The 21,248-nt window shown below is 55.4% G+C and overlaps 1 protein-coding gene across 2 annotated transcripts; it reads left to right on the top strand.

Moving 5' to 3' along the window:
* Positions 1–31: 31 nt before the first annotated feature.
* On the top strand, positions 32–21,231 carry CACNB1 (calcium voltage-gated channel auxiliary subunit beta 1). 2 transcript variants are annotated; one of them, XM_049779288.1, is made up of 14 exons: positions 32–336; positions 2,552–2,638; positions 6,556–6,675; positions 7,718–7,840; positions 8,407–8,543; positions 8,750–8,826; positions 10,086–10,105; positions 10,357–10,437; positions 10,807–10,865; positions 10,947–11,056; positions 11,143–11,294; positions 16,918–17,013; positions 17,315–17,500; positions 19,407–21,231. In XM_049779288.1, the coding sequence occupies exons 1-14, from the start codon at positions 253–255 to the stop codon at positions 19,866–19,868; spliced, it is 1,794 nt and encodes a 597-aa protein (XP_049635245.1). In that variant the 5' UTR covers positions 32–252; the 3' UTR covers positions 19,869–21,231. The 2 variants fall into 2 exon arrangements, with proteins under 2 accessions (XP_049635245.1, XP_049635254.1); XM_049779297.1 differs by lacking the exons at positions 10,086–10,105; positions 19,407–21,231 and adding an exon at positions 9,185–9,339 and having other exon boundaries at positions 17,315–17,712.
* Positions 21,232–21,248: the final 17 nt, after the last annotated feature.

The raw sequence follows: 21,248 nt of genomic DNA, 5'->3' as shown, positions 1-21,248 counted from the left end.
GCGGGCGGAAGGCGGGGCGGGAGCCGCCGAGTCCTCCGGGGCGGTGGAGGCGGCGCCGGCAGAGCCGCGAAGGCGAGCGAGGAGGCAGCGGAGGCTGCGATCGGGCCCCCGAAGGCAGGCCGGGCCCCCGGGTGGTGTCTGGATCCGCTGCCGGTGGCGCCGCGCTGCTCTCTCCGGCGGCCTCTCTCACGCCCAGCTGAGGACGCCCGGCTGGGCTGGCCGGGCGGGCGGCCGCAGGGGAGGTTCCTCTCCATGGTCCAGAAGAGCGGCATGTCCCGGGGCCCGTACCCACCCTCGCAGGAGATCCCCATGGAGGTCTTCGACCCCAGCCCGCAGGTGAGGCGAGGCGAGGCGGGGGGCGGCCTGGGAGCCATCGGGGGCCCTCGCCCGCCTGCGCTGCTCCTGCCGGGGCTTCCCGGAAGGCACGGGCTGTAGGCCCGGGCGCGCAGGGGAAGGAGAGGGGGTGCCCGCGCCCCCCGTCGCCGCCGCCCGAGTGATGGATGCCAGCGCGCTGGGCCGGGAGTTGGACTGCGGTGCTGCGGAGCCGGGAGGGGGCTCTCTGTCGGCCTCGCCTGTCAGCCCTGGTCGCTGCGTCTCCCCCTCCTCCTCCTCCTCCTCCTCAGGGTCCCCCTGCTCGGGGCTCGCGCTGCAGTGGGGTGCCTCTGCCGGGAGAGTGGGGGTGCTGGCGGTGGGCACCGCCCCCGGGGGAAGGAGGCTCGGGAAGCGGGCTGGAGCCCAGAGGGCGACGCCGAGCACGCTCGGGGCGCGGGCGGGGTGGCCCCCCAGAAGGAGATGGGCGAGGCGGTGGTCAGAGGGCGGTGCCAGCCGCAGACGCCGTCGCCTCGACCTCCTCCTGCCCCCCAATAGGACCAGCTCCCTTCCCCTCACCCCTTCTTATGCCCCCCCACCTCCACCTGCACGCCTCCAAAGTTTGGAAAGTTGGAGGGATGCCAGCTCCCCTGTCCTGGAGAGGGGAAGCTGGGTTACCTGGGGAGGGGTCTGCCTTCCTACCCTCGCCAGCTCTTTCTCCCTAGCCCCACGTTGCTCGCAGGAAGGCGAATTCTAGCTAGCAAGAAGGGGGGAGTGTTTTTGGAGCGATCCACGAGGGCTGAGGGGGCCCAGGAGGGGATTAATCTGGAATTGTTCCTTCTCCAGTTCCACACCACCACCACCACCACCCCCAAAGCTGGCCTGGCATTAACCCTTTTCTTGCGGTCGCACCAGGATAGGAGTGTGGTTGATGAGGCAGGTGGAGGGGGACAGATCAGACCTAAAAATACCTCTCTTCTTCATTCACCCCAGGCCCCTTGGAGGCCGGGAGGCAGCTGGCTAGGCCTTCCTTTCAGCTGTCCCTTGTCCCTCTGGGTGCCACTCCCTTTTCTCAGCCTGGAGTGGTGGCATGAAAGAGAGGCTGGTTCTCACTGGTGGAGCCTCATCCTTGCTGTCCAGGATCTAGGTGGTTGGAGAGGGGTTGGGAGAGTGTGGGAGGGCTCAAAAAGGGTTCCCAGATGCCCTTTCTCCCATCCATGTATCTTCCCTGTCCTCAGGCCCAAGAAGCTGGATGCCCCAGCTTGCTTGGACTTGACTAGTTTCTTTGGCAAAGAAACTATTAGGATGAAGGCTGGGTTCTGGTCTTGGAGGTCTTGAACCTTCTAGTCTCTCTGCTCCAGGCTGGCCCGGGGCCAGTGTGTGTATTTGCGGTGGGGAGGCCTGAAGGGCCCTTTGCAAGGCCCAGAAGCTCCTGGGTGGAAGTGGCTTTCGAGGTCAGGCTGTGGCCACGCCGCCCAAGCCAGGATCCGTGGGGGCTGGGCCCAGGGCCTGGCATCAGGTGGATGTAGGGGACAGAGTTTAGCTAGTGGTGGCTGGAGATTTTGGCAGAGACCTGCTTGACCCCACTTGCCCTCTTAGGTAGAAGGGTGATCACCAAGGAGGGGGGTGAGAAAATGTCCAGGGAATCTGTGCTGGCTGGCCAGTCTGCCCTGCCCTGAGCAGAGGGCTGATGTTTACACATATGCTTCCCCACTCCACCCCTCACCTGGGAAATCTAGCTTGGGGTCTCCAGCTCCAGAGAACTGCCACTCCCCATCCCTGAAGAACTAAGAGGGACCTCAGGGCTGGCAGTTCTCTCCCCTTGGGTGCTGCCAGCACACTCTGCTCTATCTGAGGGGGCGCTCTCTCCACCCCCCAACACTGCAGGCAGCCTCTCCCCTCCCCCTAGGCCTCTGCAGCCTGCCCAATGTCTTAATTAGCTTTGCTGCCTAACGAGCCTCCTGCCTCCCAGCCCAGCGCCTCCCCCTTCCCAGCCTCTCTGGCTTGATGGGGAAGGGGGGGGGGGTTCCTGGGTGTGCTCCCCAGAGCTCCCTTCCCCAGTCCCTGGGGCTGTGGTCTGGGCTCTTGCTCCCCTGGGGTTGTACCATCTCAGGAAAAAGGGAGGGGTGTCCAAATCTGGGCATGCTATTCCCCAACTTGGCGGCAGTTCTGGGCCTGCTGGGAGGAGGGCTGGGAAAGGGCCTCTCTTGACTCCACTCTTGTCCCTTCCTGGCTTCTCCAGGGCAAGTACAGCAAGAGGAAAGGGCGGTTCAAACGGTCAGATGGCAGCACATCCTCAGATACAACCTCCAACAGCTTTGTTCGACAGGTAAGAGGAGGCCCACAGCAGGGAGCTGGCAGGTTGGTGGTGCCTGGCATTGATTGGTGACCTGTGTCTGAGGCTTCCTCCAGGGACTTTCCTCAGGGTCCAGTCACCTCCTCAACCTGCCCTGCTGTTCCCTGGGCACCCTGACACCCCCGTGACCTCGCTCCAACATCTCCTGTCAGCCCCTACCCCGCCACCACCCCTCCCCCGGCATCAGCCCCTGCTGCCTGCGTCATCTCATTCAGGGACAGCCTGCCTCCTAGCTGGCTTCGGGCTGTCACCCACTCCCCCTGCCGGCTGTCTGCTTCCATGGCCTCCCCCAGAGTGTGTGACAGCGTGGGGTAGAGGCAGGTCTCAGGCAAAACGGAAGCCTGGATACTTGGGTTTCTGGAGGACTGGGTAGGGAAAAGAAGGCAGGAAAGCTTGTGGGCCTGACTGGTCTTTCACATACTGAGAGCTCTGTAGAGGGAGATGGGAGGGACGACAGAAGACTAGGAGAAGCTGGAGCTCCACAATCCCCCTGAAAAGGAACATCAAAAGGTCTCCTGGGGTCATCTATGCCCAAGGAATGAGAGGTCATTTCATCTAGGTTTTGAACCTAATCACCCCCCTACACACACACACACACACCCACACCCACACACACACACACACACACACACACACACACACACACGTGTACACACACACACACACACACACACACACACACCCTCAGGCTCAGGGCGAGGCAGCTGGAGGCATGTGGTTGCTATGACTACGGAGCATCTCCACGAATCTGGTTTGGTTCTTAAAACAGGGTGAGCGGGGCTTGGAGTCAGACTCGGTAAAAGCAGGCAGACAGAGAACAAGAGGGCAGGGCCTTTGAAGGCCGGGTCACCAGAGGAGGATCCCTGGAGGCCAGCCCCTTTGGCCGGGAATCTGGTCTCAGCAGATTCCCACAGATTGGAGTAGACTCCGCTCTGTTTGTTTTTTTTTTAATTTTTATTATTTTTATTATTCTTTTTGGTTCTGCACTCAAGAATCGCTCCTGGTGGTATTCAGCAGACCATATGGGATTCATATCTTAAATCCTGGTTCAGCTACATGCAAGACATAAAAAAAGTCCATTCCGGATAAACTGTCCCCTTTGAATAAAAATTTTGTTTGTGGGCTGGGAAGGTGGCGCTAGAGGTAAGGTGTCTACCTTGCAAGTGCTAGCATAGGACGGACCAAGGTTCGATCCCCCCCCAACACCCCCCCCCCCCCGGCGTCCCATATGGTCCCCCCAAGCCAGGGGCGATTTCTGAGCGCATAGCCAGGAGTAACCCCTGAGCGTCAAACGGGTGTGGCCCAAAAACCAAAAAAAAAAAAAAATTTTGTTTGTTTGTTTTGGGGCCACACTTACTAGTGCTCAGGACTCATTCCTGGTGGGCTCAAGGAAATCATGTGGGATGCCAAAAATCAAACCTGGGTTAATTGCATACAAAGCAAGCACCATACCCTGCTGTACTGTTGCTCAGGCCTTCTGCTCTGATTTTTGTCTCTTGCACACTTGGCACCTGTGAGCCAGGCCTGATCCCTGCATAGACAGGAAGTCTTCCCCTCATTCTTTGCCTCATCCCTCCTGTTGGAGACTGGGCTAGAGGAAGATTATGGGTTCAGTGAATGCGCCCTTGACAGAAAAATACCTCGGTTCCATTGTGTGTGCCCACTGGGCGGTCAGACCCCAGCCTCCAGTCCTCCTTCCTCTCAGCTCCCCAGCTCTGACCCCCAGTAGGTGGCGGGGTGTGGGGGGAGACAGCCCTTGCCACATCTCTGAGCTAAATATACCCCAGCAGTTTGCACATGTAGCAACTCTGCTTGTAACCTGAGCCCCTGGGGGAACAGGCAGTTTGGGCCACCCCTAGGTTAGCAGGACCAGGCATGGAGGGCACCAGGATGGAGGTGCCCAGCCGCACCCTTGTATTGGTGAGCTGATTGGGGAGGGAATGCTGGAGTGGGGTGGCCGGCATACTGTCTCCCTGCTCCCTTTCTCCCTGTATGTCTGCTGTCTCCCTTTCTGACATGTTTGCATGTGTGCACCGTGTTGCTGGGGTCACTCTGTGCCTCCCAGCTTCTCTCTGTCGGCTCTGTTTCTTTGTATCTCTGGGCATCTGTCTCTCCAGCACCTAGTGATTCTGTGGCAAGTAGCAGATGAGATGATTTGCATGCACACTCCCTTCTTTATGTCAGCTTCTCCTGTCAGCTTCTCTTAGTCACCCCGCCTGCTGCCCAGCTTGCTCCCTTTTTCTCCCCTTTTTTATGATTGGCTAGTAAAGGGGTTCCCTAGTTGAACCCCAGTTTTTTCTCTCTCTCTCTTTTTTTTAATCTTGTTTTAGGGCCACAGCTGGCAGTGCTCAGGGCTGGATCTGTGCACAGGGCTCACTCCTGGCCAGGATCAGGGTACCATATGGGAATGCCAGGGATCGAACCTGGGTTCAATCATGCAAGGCAAATGCCCTACCTGCTGGGCTGACTCCCCAGCCTGCAGATTGCCTTCTTTCTTTTCCACTGGGCATCTGTACCAAGCTTGTGGATTCCCCTGCCTCAGGGCCCCTTAGATGCCCACTGGAAAGAGTGTCCACCACATCTCCAATGTGTTGCTCTTTCCCCACACCATCTCCTGTCTCTGTGTAGCTACTATAGCTCCACTGCCTCAGATTTGTGGAAATCCGGACACCTGGCCTTGCCTTCAAATACACAAACCCTCAGGGTTCCAGATTTCTTGAGTACCCTGCCTTGTCATTCATGTGCACTGCAATAGCTCTGATTCATGGAGGTGCCCCCTTAGACCACTAGATCCCACCCCATGAGATTGCACATCCCAGTACATAGAAGAAGCCTGTTCATTGCTCCCACTTCTGGTCCCAGTTGGCTTGCTGTGTCCTACACAGGTGCCTGCATCCCGGGAGGAGTTCACTGTGCTGTGGGAGGGACTGTACATGACCAAGCAACTTTCTGGCACTTCTAGACTTTTTTTTTTTTTTTTTTGAGCCACACCTGGTGATGCTCAAGGGTTATTACTGGCTTTGCACTCAGGAATTACTCCTGGTGGGCTTGGGGGACCATATGGAATGCTGGGCTTAGAACCCAGGGTGGCTGTGTGCAAAGCCTTTCTGGCTGTGCTATTGCTCTGGCCCCATGTCGAGCCTTCTAAAAGTCATCTTGGCTAGCCCGCATCCATTGACCTGGAGAAAGACTGGACCCATGTCTTAAATATTTTGGTGTTTGTGTGTTTAAATATGTGTATGTCTTAAATATTTTGTGTGTGTATTTAAATATGTGTGTGTACCTAGGACTTCACACTAGTTCCCTGACCCCAGTCTCAGGGTCTGTTCCACATGCTCCTAGTTCTTGGGTTCTCTTTGTGTCTTAGGAGAGCTTGAGGCTTGGGGCTCCCCTAATTCTGGCAGGGGACGGAGGATTTTATCTTCTCCTACCTGGAGCAGGAGATAGCGGAGTTGGGGTGGCCCTGTCTTGCTGAGAAGGCTGAGCAGGAGGCAGCAGATGGCTTCAGGCTTATCCAGACTCTCGGGCCTCTGCTGAGTCTTCACTGGCACTGCAGGCAGGATTGTGCTGGAGGAGAAGGCATGGCAGCCTTGGCCCCTGGCACTCCTTCCCTGGGCTCGACCCTATCAGGTTCCCAGCCCCAAGCAGCTGTCCTTGGACCTGCCTGAACTCCCTACTGCTGTCACCTTCTGGGTGGTGGGGGCCACACACTCCCTGAGGTCCTGCAGACCTCGTTCCTGTTTCTCCCACCTATATTCCTCTTTCTCCTAAAGCATCCTGCTGAATTGGCTGGGCCTGGAAGCAGTGAGCATGAGTGGGTTCCATCCATACCTTCCAAGGGCCAATTGCTGGCAAGGTAGCTGGGTCTTGAGCTGGCTCTCTGTTTTCAGGGCTCAGCGGAGTCCTATACCAGCCGCCCGTCAGACTCTGATGTATCTCTGGAGGAGGATCGGGAAGCCTTAAGGAAGGAGGCAGAGCGCCAGGCCTTAGCCCAGCTGGAGAAAGCCAAGGTGAGAGAACCCGAGAGCTGAGCTCCTTCCACCTTAGAGTGGGCCCAGAGCACAGGACCCTAGCCAGTCTAACCTTGCCACTTTCTGCAGTATGTCTCTGGGCCTCAGTCGGCCTGGCCTTGCATGCGGGGGGGGTGGGGGGGGGTGGGGGGGGTGGGGGGAGGGTGGGGGTGGGGGGGTGGGGGGTGGGGGGGGGGGGGGGGTGGGGGGGTGGGGGGGGGGGGGGGGTGGGGGGGGTGGGGGGGGTGGGGGGAGGAGACTGTTATGTGTCCTCTGCTCAGAGCCGTACTTCCTGGGCTAAATCTATTTGCTCTGTGATCTTAGGCAAGTAGCCCACCCTTCCTGGTGGTTGCTGTCCTGGAAGAATGCCAGATAACACTAACCTCTAACTTCATGGAGTGAAACTTATTGTGTGGCTTCTAGCATGCTAGCAGCGGTTGCTATCGTCATTATCACCATCATTTATTATTATTCTGGTCTATCACTCCTAATACTTATTCTCCAGTGCAACCTTCTTCTCTAAAAGGCCTGAATTTTTTAAAATGGCAGGAGCGGGTGGCTAAGAGATGTGCAGGGGCCGCAGGAGCTATTCCCAGAGTACTTGCCCAACTGGATTGGAAGTTCTGAGCTCGGGTTCGAGGATGTGGCTTTAGAGCTATATACCCAGTGATCCCTGGGTCTGATGCTTACAAAATATTCTTCCTAACCCAGTGGTTACTTCGGGCTCTGTGCTCAGAGGTTACTCCTAGTAGGGCTCGGGGGATCACTTGGGGTGCCGGTGATTGAACCATTTGCGTACAAGGCAAGCTTTGTACCTGCTGTACTTTCTGGCTCCTAGCCCTTGTGAAATTAAATATACATACCAAAAAAAAAATACCCATAGAAATGATTCAGTGTATTGGGGGCCAGAGATTGCTGTACTGAGGAGCTTCACATGTGCAGTGCATGTGCTCTGAGCTGTATCCCTGCCTCTCCGTCTTGTTAACTTACACTGTAGCGCCCCCAGGAAGCTGTACCTTAACTCTTTCTTGGTTCCCTCCAGACCAAGCCAGTGGCCTTCGCTGTGAGGACAAATGTCGGCTACAACCCTTCACCCGGGGACGAGGTGCCCGTGCAGGGAGTGGCCATCACCTTTGAGCCCAAGGATTTCCTGCACATCAAAGAGGTGGGGGCAGCGCCAGGCATCTGCGCAGGGAACTCGAGTGGGAAAGAGATCTCTGAGCTGAGCGGGGCTGGGCTCCATCTGCCGTGTCACCTTCCATCTTTCCACCATCTCTCTGAGCCTCTGATGCTTCATTGCTCATTGCTCAAATGGGAGAACAGGAAGCACCTCAGCTCCGGGTTGTTGTAGCGTTTGCGACGAGGCCTGTTGGCAGAGTGGCACTGTGCCAGGGATGAGTCTGGTCAGCATGGGTGCTTTTCCAGGGGAGGAGGAAGGTCTCTGAGCATGGGGGTGGAGTGCTGAGCTGGACTGGGCTGAGCTGGACTGGGCTGGGCTGGGCTGGGCTGGGTAGGGCAGATGAAGTGAATGGTCTGGGTGGTTGCTGGTCCCAGGGTGTTCTGTTAATGTTCCTCCAGGAGGCCAATGACAGAATAGGATCTCGGGGTACCACCACCTGGGCAGGCTGGATGGAGTACAGTACAGGGGAACCTCCCCACAGTGGGGGACTGTTGGCTGACCCCTGCAGTCTTCTTGTTCTCTTCCATCCGCCCTAATTTTGTCCCCTGCAGAAGTACAATAATGACTGGTGGATCGGACGGCTGGTGAAGGAGGGCTGCGAGGTGGGCTTCATCCCCAGCCCTGTCAAGCTGGACAGCCTGCGCCTGTTGCAGGAACAGAAGCTCCGCCAGAGCCGCCTGAGCTCCAGGTGTCTGACTGCAGAGTGGTATCCCCCCACCCACTGTCACCTGGCCCTGGGTCACCTGGCTTCCAGGGCGCCTGAGCTGCCTGCAGTCTCAGCTGGGTGGGGGGCCTGGAGAGGGGTTGGGTGGGGCCGTCTGTGAGAGGAGCTTCCCCCGCTGGGCACTCGCCCACTCCTTGGCTCACAGCTCCCTCTGCTCTCTGCCTACACAGCAAGTCAGGTGACAACTCCAGCTCCAACCTGGGAGATGCCGTGACTGGCACCCGCCGCCCCACACCCCCTGCCAGTGGTAAGAGCTGCCCCCACCCAGGGGAAGGGCCGGGGGCACTCCTGCGTGGGGTGGGCTCCTCTTCCTGGACTAAGGGGCACCCCAATCCTGAGCCCTCCAGACACAGTCAGTGGAAGCCCCTCCAGATGGGTCAGGGCCCCCCTCTTGTGTCTCTCCGCTCCCATTTCTTCAGTAGCTCCATCTCTCCGCCTGCCTCCCCACCCCGCCCCGTTCATTTCTCCCAGCCCCGTTCCATTCACCTCTTCTTCTCTCTTCTCTCCCCCGTCCACCCCTGCGTTCTGTACTGGTGTCTCCATGTCCATCTCCCTCCTCCCCACCACGCCTCCCTCCTCCCTCTCTCCTGCCTCTCGGTGTCCAGGTAACGAGATGACTAACTTAGCGTTTGAACTAGACCCCCTAGACTTAGAGGAGGAGGAGGCCGAGCTGGCCGAGCAGAGCGGCTCGGCCAAGACTAGCGTTAGCAGTGTCACCACCCCGCCGCCCCATGGCAAACGCATCCCCTTCTTCAAGAAGGTACCCAATCTCCTGGGGGGCTGGTGGGAGGAAGGGGGTCAGGGCCCAGCTCTGGGGTGGGTGGGGTGCGGGAGGTCTGGAATAGATTCAGTGGCTACCAGCCTGAATCTAGGGGCCTCTGGGCCTCCTGCCCAGTAAGGGGGAGAGAGGGGTCAATTGGTGCAAGAGAATAGGCACACCTCTTTCCCCTCTCCCCCAAAATAAGTGCCCCAGTCCCCTCCCCAGAAAGGGCTGCTTCTCTTATACCCTCTCCTTGGCTAGGCTGCGCCCTCCCCACCAAGCAGGGTCTGGGGCAGTGGCCTGCCCCACCCTGAGTGGAAGGGTGCAGAGGTAACCCTTGTTTGCTCTGCTTGGGGCCGTGTGGGTCTACCGGGGAGCAAGACAGTTACGGGAACTCTTAAAACAGGCAGTTTGGCATGCCTTGGGGCAGGAGCCGGGCACCAAATAAGGAGCTGGCAGCCTTCCTGCTCTGTCCCGTGCCCCAGGGGGTAGGCTCTGAAGGAATGTCCCCAAGACCACTGGGCAGACAGCCAGTCCCCTGCCCCATGCCACCCACCTCTGAGTGCCCCATGGCATGGGGTCCCCCACCCCCAGCTCTGTCTGTCACTAACACGCATGCCTGTTATCTCTCCTCGTTGGCCCGCTCTCCCCACCCTCTTGTCCTGGCTCCTTCCTTGCCCCCTGCCCTGCCTGGGTCCCTTCCCCTCTCCTCCCTGTCCCACCCTCTTGGCAATCTCTGGACCCAGCCAAACAGAAGCAGAAGTCGGTGAGTATCACAGCTTTCTGTGTCTTCTCTCCCACCCCACCCCTGCCTGGATGAGCTAGGGGGACCTTCTAACACCCACGCCCGTATCTGCCCCCCACTCCTCACCCTTCCTATGCTCCCCGCATCCCCCCACCTCCACCCCCTTCCATCCCGGGCCAGGGGAGGAAGCCCTGCATGGGGAAGCCTGAAGGTGGGGGAGAGGGGCTGATGCCTTCTCCACTCGGGTATTTCCCCTCCCTGCTTCCCCCCAGACAGAGCACGTGCCCCCCTATGACGTGGTGCCTTCCATGAGGCCCATCATCCTGGTGGGACCATCGCTCAAGGGCTACGAGGTAGGAGCCAGAGAAACGAGTGGTTTTGAGGGCCCCATCTTCAGGGAGCTGTCCTGGAGAGTACCCACAGGCCCAGGCTCCCAAGGGGTCCACCCTAGAGGGCTCCAGATATACAGAAAAGCCCCCACAAGGGGCCTGGCTAAGAGGGACCCCACCTAGAAGGGTCCTCAACACTCCCCCACTCCACCTCCCAAATTCTCCTAGACAGACCTTTGCAACCGGACACCTCATTGGAGGTGGTGGTCTCACCAGGAGGGAACTTCCGGCCCCTGTTCCTTTCCCAGAAGTTTGGAGAGAACTGGGGGGTGAGGGTGAAGTGCAGCACCCCTGCCCCCAGGCGTTGGAGGCCTGACTATTCCCCACGCCCAGGTCACAGACATGATGCAGAAGGCTCTGTTTGACTTCCTGAAGCATCGGTTCGACGGCAGGTAGGTACCGGGGTCCTCTCCTCAGACACCAGGACTCTGAGGGTTGGACGAGGGGCCTGACCCTCTCCTCACCATCCCCAGGATCTCCATCACTCGTGTGACGGCTGACATCTCCCTGGCTAAGCGCTCGGTACTCAACAACCCCAGCAAGCATGTTATCATCGAGCGCTCCAATACTCGTTCCAGCCTGGGTGAGCCTTGTGCCCAGACTGGGGGTTTGGTGAGGGTCCCCACTCCCTGCCTCCTCTAGGAGGCCCTGACATTTCCCCTTTCCCAGCTGAGGTCCAAAGTGAGATCGAGCGGATCTTCGAGCTGGCACGGACCCTTCAGCTGGTGGCTTTGGATGCTGATACCATCAACCACCCAGCCCAGCTCTCCAAGACCTCTCTGGCCCCCATCATCGTTTACATCAAGATCACCTCTCCTAAGGTGGGTGCCAGTGCTAGTGCTTGTGGGGAAAGGAGTGCTCCAGGAGCCCTACTGTGTGGAAAGTCAGCTGCTGCTGCTTTTTTGTTTTGTTTTTGTTTTTGTTTTTGGGCCACACCCAGTGATGCTCAGAGGTTACTCCTGGCTATGCACTCAGAAATCGCTCCTGGCTCGGAGAACTATATGGGATGCTGGGGATCGAAACCAAGTTTGTCCTGGATCAGCAACATGCAAGGCAAACCCTCTACCACTTTGCTATCACTCCGGCCCCTGGCTGCTGCATCTTAATGTGCCCTGAATTCCTGTGTTCCTCTCTGTCCAGCTCTGCCCCATAGGTCCATTTGTAGAGAGGCAGCCTGTGCAGGTGCTGAGCACTTAGCAATGTGCTTGGTAGATTGTGCTTTGTCTTGTTTTAGCTGTTTTATGAAATGAGCAGTTTCAAAGGCCCCGTTTCCAGGGAATTGCCCTGGAGAGCACCCCACAGACCCAGGTTCCCAAGGGCTCCAGATGTACAGAGAAGTCCTGACAAGGGGCCCAGCCCAGAGGGACCCCACTTTGAAGGGTCCCCAACATTCCTCACTCCACCTCCCAAATTCTCCTAGACAGACCTTTGCAACCAGGCAGGTCACCTGGATTGTTGTATTAAATAATTAACGATGGAGCTGGATGGCAATGGATGGCGATGGATCTTTTTGTGCCATCCCAGGCCACGTGGCTCAGCAACCCCCAGGAAGCCGGCGGGTCCCAAGTTAGGCGAACGGCGGAATCAGACTCACAAGCAGGCAGGCGTCAGGAAGCAACAACTTTATTCATGCCCTATCCTATACCCTAGCCACCACATGTGTGTGGCCTATGTCATAACCTTTTAAGCATTCAGCCATTCCAGGCTACCCTGTGTCTAAACCCTTTCAGCCATCTTCCCCAGAGCGCCCAGCAGGGCCAAAAGGCAAAGACCCTTAATCCCCTGGCTTCCGGGTTTATCTACCTTTTCCAAGACCCCTCCCAGGAATGGGCCAGGTCTTGCAGGTAAGGTCACACCTATTATCCAGTTCCCAAGACCCCTCCCAGAAATGGGTGGGTCTCAGATAGGTACCCTACACTGGATAATCACACTTTAACAGCTAACACAAGACAGGGGCCGGAGCAGTAGCACAGTGGTAGGGCATTTGCCAGGACAGACCTGGGTTCAATATCCCATGTGCAAGGCAAACGCCTACCACCACTGTGCTATCACTCTAGCCCCTCTTATTGTTAGCTGTTAAAGTGTGATAATCCAGGTGACTTGCCCCATCACCAACTCCATTCTGCTTCCCTTTATCACTTTTTTCTGTTTGTCTTCTTGGCCACACCCAGTCATGCTCAAGGGTTGCTTAGTCCTGTCTTTACACTCAGGAATCACTCCTGGCAGGGTTGGAGGACCATATGGGATGTCAGTGATTGAACTCAGGTCAGCCATGTACAGGGCAAGCTCCCTACTCACTCTATGATCACTCTAGACCTCAAAGGCCCTCTTGGCATTGCTTGGGCGCCCTATGATTTTGTTTAGGCTCACTGAGCTTGTTAGATTACTATGTAACTTTTCCATAAGGTTTCCTTTGATATTATTGGGCAGTGCTACAAAATATTGACATGTTGCATGGCTATGTGGTGCAGAATTTATAGACCTAAAACAAATTTAGTTGGAAATTTGATTAGGTTAAGTTGTGAGCTGAGCTGATTCTGTTGGAGAGTGCAGGGGGTGGTGGTGTTGGGCTTTTGTGGTTCATATAGAAAAGGGAATCGTTGGTCCTCTTTCTTTTTTTTTTTTTAATAGTTTTTATTGTGACCAAAGTGAATTACGAATCTTTCACAATAATATTTAAGGTACATAGTGACAATGAACCAGGGCCATTCCCACCACTCATGTTGTCCTCCCTCCACCCCTGTTCCCAGCATGCATCCCATATCTCCCTCATTTGCCCCCTCATTGGTCCTCTTTCTGAGAGTGCCACAGAGGCATAGCTTGAATTGGGCTACTGGGAAGTACAGGTGATCATTATTTTTTTCTCATTTTATTGTTGATACTATTTAATATTTGTTTTTGAGGTCATACCCGGTAGTGAGGCTTCTGTTCCTGGCTATGCTGGGATACTAAACTAGAGCCTTCTGTATGCAAAGCATGTGTTCCAGCCCTTTGGGTGATCTTTCTAATCTCTTGTTGATTTTTTTGGTTCGTTTGTTTTTGGGCCACACCTAGAGGCACTCAGGGGTTACCCCTGGCTCTGTGCTTAGAAATTGCTCCTGGCAGGCTTGGGGACCATATGGGATGCCGGGGATTGAACTGGGTCAGTCCAGGGTTGGCCATGTGGAAGGCAAGCACCCTATTCCTGTGCTATCCTCCAGCCCCTGAAGCGTATGTTTTGGATGTAGCAAGCCCAGGTTCAAATCCTGGCACTTAATAATTCCTGGAGCACTACCACGAGTGACCCCTTAGCTTTGCTAAATGTACTCCCACACCTCCCCAAGGAATTATAACCCTCATGACACTCCTGAGAAGAATAGACGTAATGATGTAAGGAGCCAGTGTTCTTTCTGACTCATGGTAGCAAGCAGGGGTGGTGATGTGACCTCTCAGCTGAGCATGCAGTCCCCTCACTAACCTTTCTTAGTCTGAAATTTCTACTGAGCCTAGAATAGACACTGACGTGGGGCTGGGCCTGGTCAGGGGACTAGACTGTTGTTTTTTTGTTTTTGCATCCCACTAGCTTTTTTCTTTTTCTATGGGGACACACACCAGGCTCTGTACTTAGGAATCACTCTTGAAGGGGATCAGGGGACTTGACATTATGGGATGCCAAAGATTGAATCAGGTCAGCCATGTGCAAAGCAAGCACTTTTGCCCTCTGTACTCTCTCTCTAGTCCCTCTTTTTTTTTTAAACATTCATTTATATATTTAGACTTTTTGGCTATACCCCATGGTACTCAGGGGTCACTCCTGTCATTGTGCTCAGAAATCGCTCCTGGCAGGTTAGGGAGGGACCATATGGGATGCTGGGGATCAAACTGAGGTCTGTCCTGGGTCAGCAGCATTCAAGGCAAACACCCTACCGCTATGCTATGACTCGACCCTTCTTTTTTACTTTTGGTTGATGCTATAACAGCAGTGCTCAGGGTTTATTCTTGCTTCTGTGCTCGAGGTCACTCCTAGTGGGACTCAGGAGATATAATGTGGTTTTGGAGATCAAACCAGGCCTCGACATGTGCAAGGCAGCACCTTAGTCCTTGTATTCTCCAGCCCTTTCCTTTCCACATGTATTTCATAAGTGGGACATTAATTTACAGAACCACAGTGCAGTTGTCAAGTTCAAAACAAAGTATCTAAACCCAGCCCCTATTCTATTGTCACTGTTTGTCCCAGTAAAGGCCTTAAGCTGGCCAGAGGCACATATTGTGTTCTCTTATAAGGGTGGAGCAGCTCCTCAGCCTTTCTTGTATTTTTCTTTTCTTTTCTTTTCTTTTTCTTTTGATTTTTGGGTCACACCCGGCAATGATCAGGGGTTACTCCTGGCTATGTTCTCAGAAATCGCCCCTAGCAGGCTCAAGGGACCATATGGATGCCAGGAATTAAACTACCATAGGTCCTGGGTAGGCCTTGTGCAAGGCAAATGCCCTACCACTGTGCTATCTCTCCAGCCCCTCTCTCTTGTTTTTTCTTTCTTTCTTTTTTTTTTTTTTTTGTTTTTTGGGCCACACCCGGCATTGCTCAGGGGTTACTCCTGGCTGTCTGCTCAGAAATAGCTCCTGGCAGGCACAGGGGACCATATGGGACACCAGGATTTGAACCAACCATCTTTGGTCCTGGATCAGCTGCTTGCAAGGCAAATGCTGCTGTGCTATCTCTCCGGGCCCTCTTGTTTTTTCTTGATGAGACTTTTTGTTTTTGGGTCACACCCAGCAGCACTTAGGGGTTACTCCTGGCTCTGTGTTCAGAAATCACTTCTGGCAGACTTGGGGGACCATATGGGATGCTGGGAAATGAAACCAGGTCAGTTCAGGTCAGCTGCATGCAAGGCAAACTCACTATAGCTGTGCTATCTCTTCAGCCCTGGTTTTATTTATTTTTTTTATTGGTGGTAGGGGTAGTGTTTGAACCACTTCCAGAGTGCTCAGCTATTCCTGGCTTCTAGCAGTGTTCAGGGATCTTGAGTGCTGGAGATAGAACTAGGACTCTTGGGGCCAGAGAGATAGTACAGTGGGTAGAGTGATTCTCTCACGTGTTTCCATCCAGTTTGATCCCCAGGAGCCCATATTGTCCTCCGAGCCTACCAGGAGTGATTTCTGAGTATTCAGCCTGAATATGGCAGATGTGGCCCCAAAAAAAAAAAAAAAAAGGAAATTGGGCTCTCATATACAAAACATATGCTCTAGCAGCCCTTTGAACCATTTCCATGGTTGCCCCACTTTTTCCTTCTTTTGATCCTAGGGAGAGAACAATCCCAGGCCTCGGACATGCTCTATGGCTGAGTCACATCCCTGGCCTTGGCATTACTGGCATTAGTTTTGATCACTTAATTCTGGTTCTGTCTTTATATTTTAGCTATTGTTGGTGGTGGTAGTTTTGGGATCACACCTGGCAGTGTTTAGCTTTGTGCTCTGAGGTCTCTATGCCCCAGAGACCATGTGGTTCCAGAGATTGCACCTGGGACTTTTGCATGCAAAGCATGTTCTCAGTCTCTTGAACTCTCTCTTTGTCCCTGTTTCAGCTATCATTGTTGCTATGATTATGGTCATTTAAGATGAGCATAACAATAGTAACTACTGGGGCTGGAGTGATAATAGTGGTAGGGCATTTGCCTTGGATGCGCCAGCTCAGGATCAACCTGGGTTCAATCCCCAGCATCCCATATGGTCCTCCCGAGCCTGCCAGGAGTGATTTCTGAGGGAAGAGTCAGGAGTAACCCCTGAGCACCACTGGGTGTGGCCCAAAAACCAAAACAAACAAAGAAAAGCAATAGTAACCACTAATGTAATTTATTGTCAAGACCAAGTGAGCTGTTCAGTAAGAATGGTTGAACTGGTGTTAGCACCAAGCAGTGGCTGTGAATGCAGGGTGCAGGGAGCTGAGTTGGAGAACAGAGCCAGTGAATACTAACGGAGGGGCTGAGCGGGAGTCTCTGCTCCTTAGGCAGCCAGGGAGAGAGTTTTCTGGAGAACCCGAAGCAGATACAAGAGAGAGCTGGGCACAGTGGATATGGACACAGCTGGTGGGGTCGTTCTGAGAAAGTGGTGTGGAAACGAGTGTCAGTCATTGCAGGTCCCTGTCCTGACCCTGACGCATGCTGGCCCCCAACTGAGCCTCTTGGGTGCTCAATGAATGGTGCTGAGTTTGGTTTTTTTTTTTTTGTTATTGTTCTTTTTTTTTTTTTTTTTTGGTTTTTGGGCCACACCCTGCGGTGCTCAGGGGTTACTCCTGGCTGTTTGCTCAGAAATAGCTCCTGGCAGGCACTGGGGACCATATGGGACACCGGGATTCGAACCAACCACCTTAGGTCTTGGATCGGCTGCTTGCAAAAGCAAACACCTCTGTGCTATCTCTCCGGGCCTGGTGCTGAGTTTTTATAACACCTCTTCTTCCTTTCAAACCAGGTCCTGCAGCGACTCATCAAGTCTCGAGGGAAGTCTCAATCCAAACACCTCAACGTGCAGATAGCGGCCTCGGAGAAGCTGGCGCAGTGTCCTCCCGTGAGTTTGTAGATCCAGGTGGGAGCTGGGGGTGTGTTGAGTTCTGCTGGTTGGTCTTATGGGACAGGGCAGGAGCCAGTAGCTCCTCTCCGGGCTTTGGATGCTTTTGCTCAGGTGGTAGAGTTGGACAGTTTGGTTGCACTTGTTCACGTCTAAGAGTTTTCTCTTGCTGGTACCCCAAAATTTTTTAACTGGGGCCTTCACTAACCCCTTGACTCCACCCATTGCACCCAGGCCATACCTTCTCCCTTTTGGCCATGCCTTGTTCACCCTGGTCCCGCCCCTAACCCCGCCTCCACAGGAAATGTTTGACATCATCCTGGATGAGAACCAATTGGAAGATGCCTGCGAGCACTTGGCCGAGTACTTGGAAGCCTATTGGAAGGCCACACACCCGCCCAGCAGCACCCCACCCAATCCGCTGCTGAACCGCACCATGGCTTCTGCAGCCCTGGCTGCCAGCCCTGCCCCAGTCTCCAACCTCCAGGTACAGGTGCTCACCTCCCTCAGGAGGAATCTCAGCTTCTGGGGCGGGCTAGAGACCCCGCAGCAGGACGGGGCAGTGCCCCAGCAGCAGGAGCATGCCATGTAGGTGGCCTGCCCTCGCCCCCTCCGCCCAGAGTGTGGAACTGGAGTTCAGGGAACCGGGAGGGAAGGAAGGAAAGAACTTTTATTTTGTAAAAAATGTGGTGAGAGGCAGTTTTTGGTGTCTGTGGTTTTTGATGGGATGGGAACCCACTGGTGGGGCCTTCTTAAGGTGGTGGGGTTGGAGGTTTTCTGGATAGGGGGCCTGCTTGGGGGACCTTACAAGTGGCTAGGAAGAAAACACCAGGTAAAAGAGTCACATAGCCACGTAGTCACCTAGACTCCAGTGTAGGTGCCACAGAACAGGGGCCTTCAGACCTAATGTGCACCTCACAGAGCAGGACCCTCAGACTTAGGGTACCCCAAAGACCCAGGATACCCCACAGAGTAGGTCCCTCAAACTCAATGTACCCCATAGAGTAGGACCCTCAGACCCACTATAACCCACAGAGCAGAGGCTGTTGCACCACAAGATTGCCCCCTCCTCCTGAGGCAACTGAGTTGATAGCACCTTCTATGATTTGGTGCTGAGTCTCCCATGATTCTTGTTGAACATAATCTGGGACCACTCTGTAGTGAGTGGGTGCCTGCCCTGACATGACACCCTTTTCTTCCTGAGGAACTGTCTCTGAGCTCATACCATTACATATCTGGCACAGATTAGCTCCAAAAAAACCCACACAAAATTATTTGGGTCTTTCACTTTGCACATTGGCTCTTTGTAGAACCCACTGGCTTTTTTTTGGGGGGGGGGTCCTGGGGTCAGACCCCAGTGGTGTTAGGATCTACCTACTCCTAGAAGTTCTTGGGGCATGCACTGTAACCCCTGTCCTCTTTTTTTCCAACCCAGCCCACTGAATCTGCAGTTATACATTCTGTTACTTCTACTGTTCAGAGAAGGTCAGGTCTACCTTCTCTTCCACTGCCACAAAGACTCCAAAAGCACTTCTGTGTTCTCTCCAGCCAAGCCCCCATCTCTAGGGGATAGTTAGGACACTGCCACACTCCTCTAATAGATGGGGGGAGCCCTTTGTTCCAGGTAACAGGGTCACACAGAAGTGGCCAGAGAGGCACTCAAGCCCTCTGACAGCCACTATGCTGACCACAACTCTGAGTCAGTTCAAGTAACATTTGTGGTATTTTCTGTTCTGGTTTTTATTTTGGGGCCATACCCAGTGGTGCTCTGGGCTTACACCAGGTGCTGCACTCAGGGGTCTTTTCTTGTGAGGTGCTTGGAATCACCCGGGTTGGTTGCATGCAAAGCAAGCACACTACCCGCTGTGCTGTCACTCTGGCCGCTTAGGTGATATTTGTTGGGGACACTGGGCCACCTCATTGCTTCAAAAGGCAAGAACAGTCTTTCAGCCTGCACAGCCTCCTTTGTTTTGGCCTGAGACATCGCACCTAACTTGGGGAAATGCCTTCAGCCCAGGGAAGGGGCGCGGGCTGCCATGGAGGTGTTGCTAGTTCAGGTTAGCAAGCTGGACTGGACCAGAAACCGTGGCTCAGTGACTAACCCCCATCTGCTAACCAGTGGCCGTGCTAATGAGCTGTGAATACTCACTTACCTGGCAGTATCGATGCAGCGTGATGAGTAACAGTCCATGGGCTCTCTGCCATGGTTACGAGGAAAGGCCACCCCTCCAGACATATAGGAAGGTGGGAGGGGGGCCCTGTCTCAAGAGAGAGCCAGGTGTCCTGCTCTCTCAGCCAGACCACAGGTCTGGGCACCCTCACTAACCTGCCTTGCTTTGTTGTGTTTCTCTCACCCGCCTTTCTGCATGGTGTGCCACCTGTCTGCTAACCAGGGACCCTACCTTGCTTCCGGGGACCCGTCGCTGGAACGGGCCAGTGGGGAGCACGCCAGCATGCACGAGTGCCCTGGGGAGCTGGGCCAGCCCCCAGGCCATTACCCCAGCGGCCACCCACCAGGCCGAGTGGGCACCTTGCGGGCCCTGTCCCGCCAAGACACGTTTGATGCCGACATCCCTGGCAACCGAAACTCTGCCTACACGGAGCCGGGAGACTCGTGTGTGGACATGGAGACAGACCCCTCAGAGGGGCCAGGGCCCGGAGACCCTGCAGGTGGCAGCCCCCCACCGGCACGCCAGGGATCATGGGAGGAGGAGGAGGACTATGAAGAGGAGCTCACGGACAACCAGAACCGGGGCCGGGATAAGGCCCGTTATTGCGGGGAGGGTGGGGGTCCGGTTCTGGGGCGCAACAAGAATGAGTTGGAGGGCTGGGGCCGGGGGGTCTACATTCGCTGAGCTCTCTGGACCATGTGTGGGAGAAAGGACTCCAACCGGGCCCAGAAGGTGCTGAGGGGGCTCAGCACATGGCATGTTTCCTGCCTCCTGGGGGCTCTGTCTCCTCTCAGCTGCCTTGGCTCCATGTTTGGGGTTATATTTTTGCTGAGGGGGCAGCATTCCAGCTCCTGAGAGTGTCCCTGAAGCCCCAGCTGTAGGTTTTTACCTACCTGCTGTGGATGGATAGGGAACGCCCCTGTTTCTGCCGTTCCCCCCCCCTTTCCCCACCTCAGGGGGCTCTCTCCCAGAGAAAAGGTGCACTTCCTGAACTCTTTCTACCCCAGGCGCTAAGTTAGGGTCCTAAACGCAGTGACCTGTTCTTTTCCCAACCCGGAGTGCTTGCACAGGCTAGGGGGCTTTTCCTGAAGGAGGACATTCCAGAATCTTCCCCATGTGGGCTCTCTCTTCCCTGAGCTCCAGATCTAGGATCCCTGCTCATGCCCACCCTCCCCCCAGCTTCTTGGCAGTGCTGTCCAACAGGTGACCACTAAAGCATGGAGCCCCAGGGGCGGGCCAAATGTAGGGTCCCCTGTCCTACCCCCCCATCAAAACACTGAGAAATGGGTTTTGGAGATGCCGCTTCCCACCATGCCCCTACATGCCTTGCCTCAGCCTCCCCAGGAATGTTCTTTGCCTGTGACATTCTCCGCCTGCTGGCATCAGAAGGGGGCCTCTTGGCGCCTGAGGCCTCCCCCCATCCCTGTCACCTGGGTGTGGAGCTGTCGGAACATGCTGATCCGCCTCATTTTGAAACCAAAAAACTGCTCCTTCACTCTCCTCATGAGGCCCCTGAGAGGGCCTGGGGTAAGGCCCAAGAGATGAGGACCACTGAGGGGCTCCTTGGGACCTCAGGACTCCTTTTGGGGGGTTGGCTGCTCTGCTACTGCTGCTGCTGCTGTCGTGCTGTCCTTTCCTCTTGTCATCCTGTCCTCTAGATCCGCATCCCCGGGAGAGGCCTCGGTAGCCCCGTGCCCTGGAATGGCCCTCGGCCTAGCACCCCCTAGCCCAGCAGCCCTGCCCCTCCCCAGCACCCCAGCTGGGCCAGAGAGAGCCGACTGTGCCAACAAGGGTGGGCCCTGCCGGCTGCCCGCCCCAGGGACGGGCCCTCAGGCCTGTCTCGTCACCTCCTGTGCCAATGTCGTCCCACCCCCACTTGGAGGGGTGGGTGCAGCTTCCATTTACTGGTCAGATGACACCACTGCCCAACCTCTCCCCTCCCCACCCCGTCTGGTGTCTTGTGCCCGTCTGTCTATCTGTCTGTCCTTCCCAGGAGAAGTATTTTGCCATCTATAAACTGCCGTCCTGTCCTGACGGCTGTCTCTGAGCCTGCTTCTTTGTTCC

This window comes from Suncus etruscus, chromosome 1, assembly GCF_024139225.1.
Source record: "Suncus etruscus isolate mSunEtr1 chromosome 1, mSunEtr1.pri.cur, whole genome shotgun sequence".
Lineage (NCBI taxonomy): Eukaryota > Metazoa > Chordata > Mammalia > Eulipotyphla > Soricidae > Suncus > Suncus etruscus.
The sequence above is the reverse complement of the archived record's forward strand: the minus strand, read 5'-3'. Positions and strand labels throughout refer to the sequence as shown.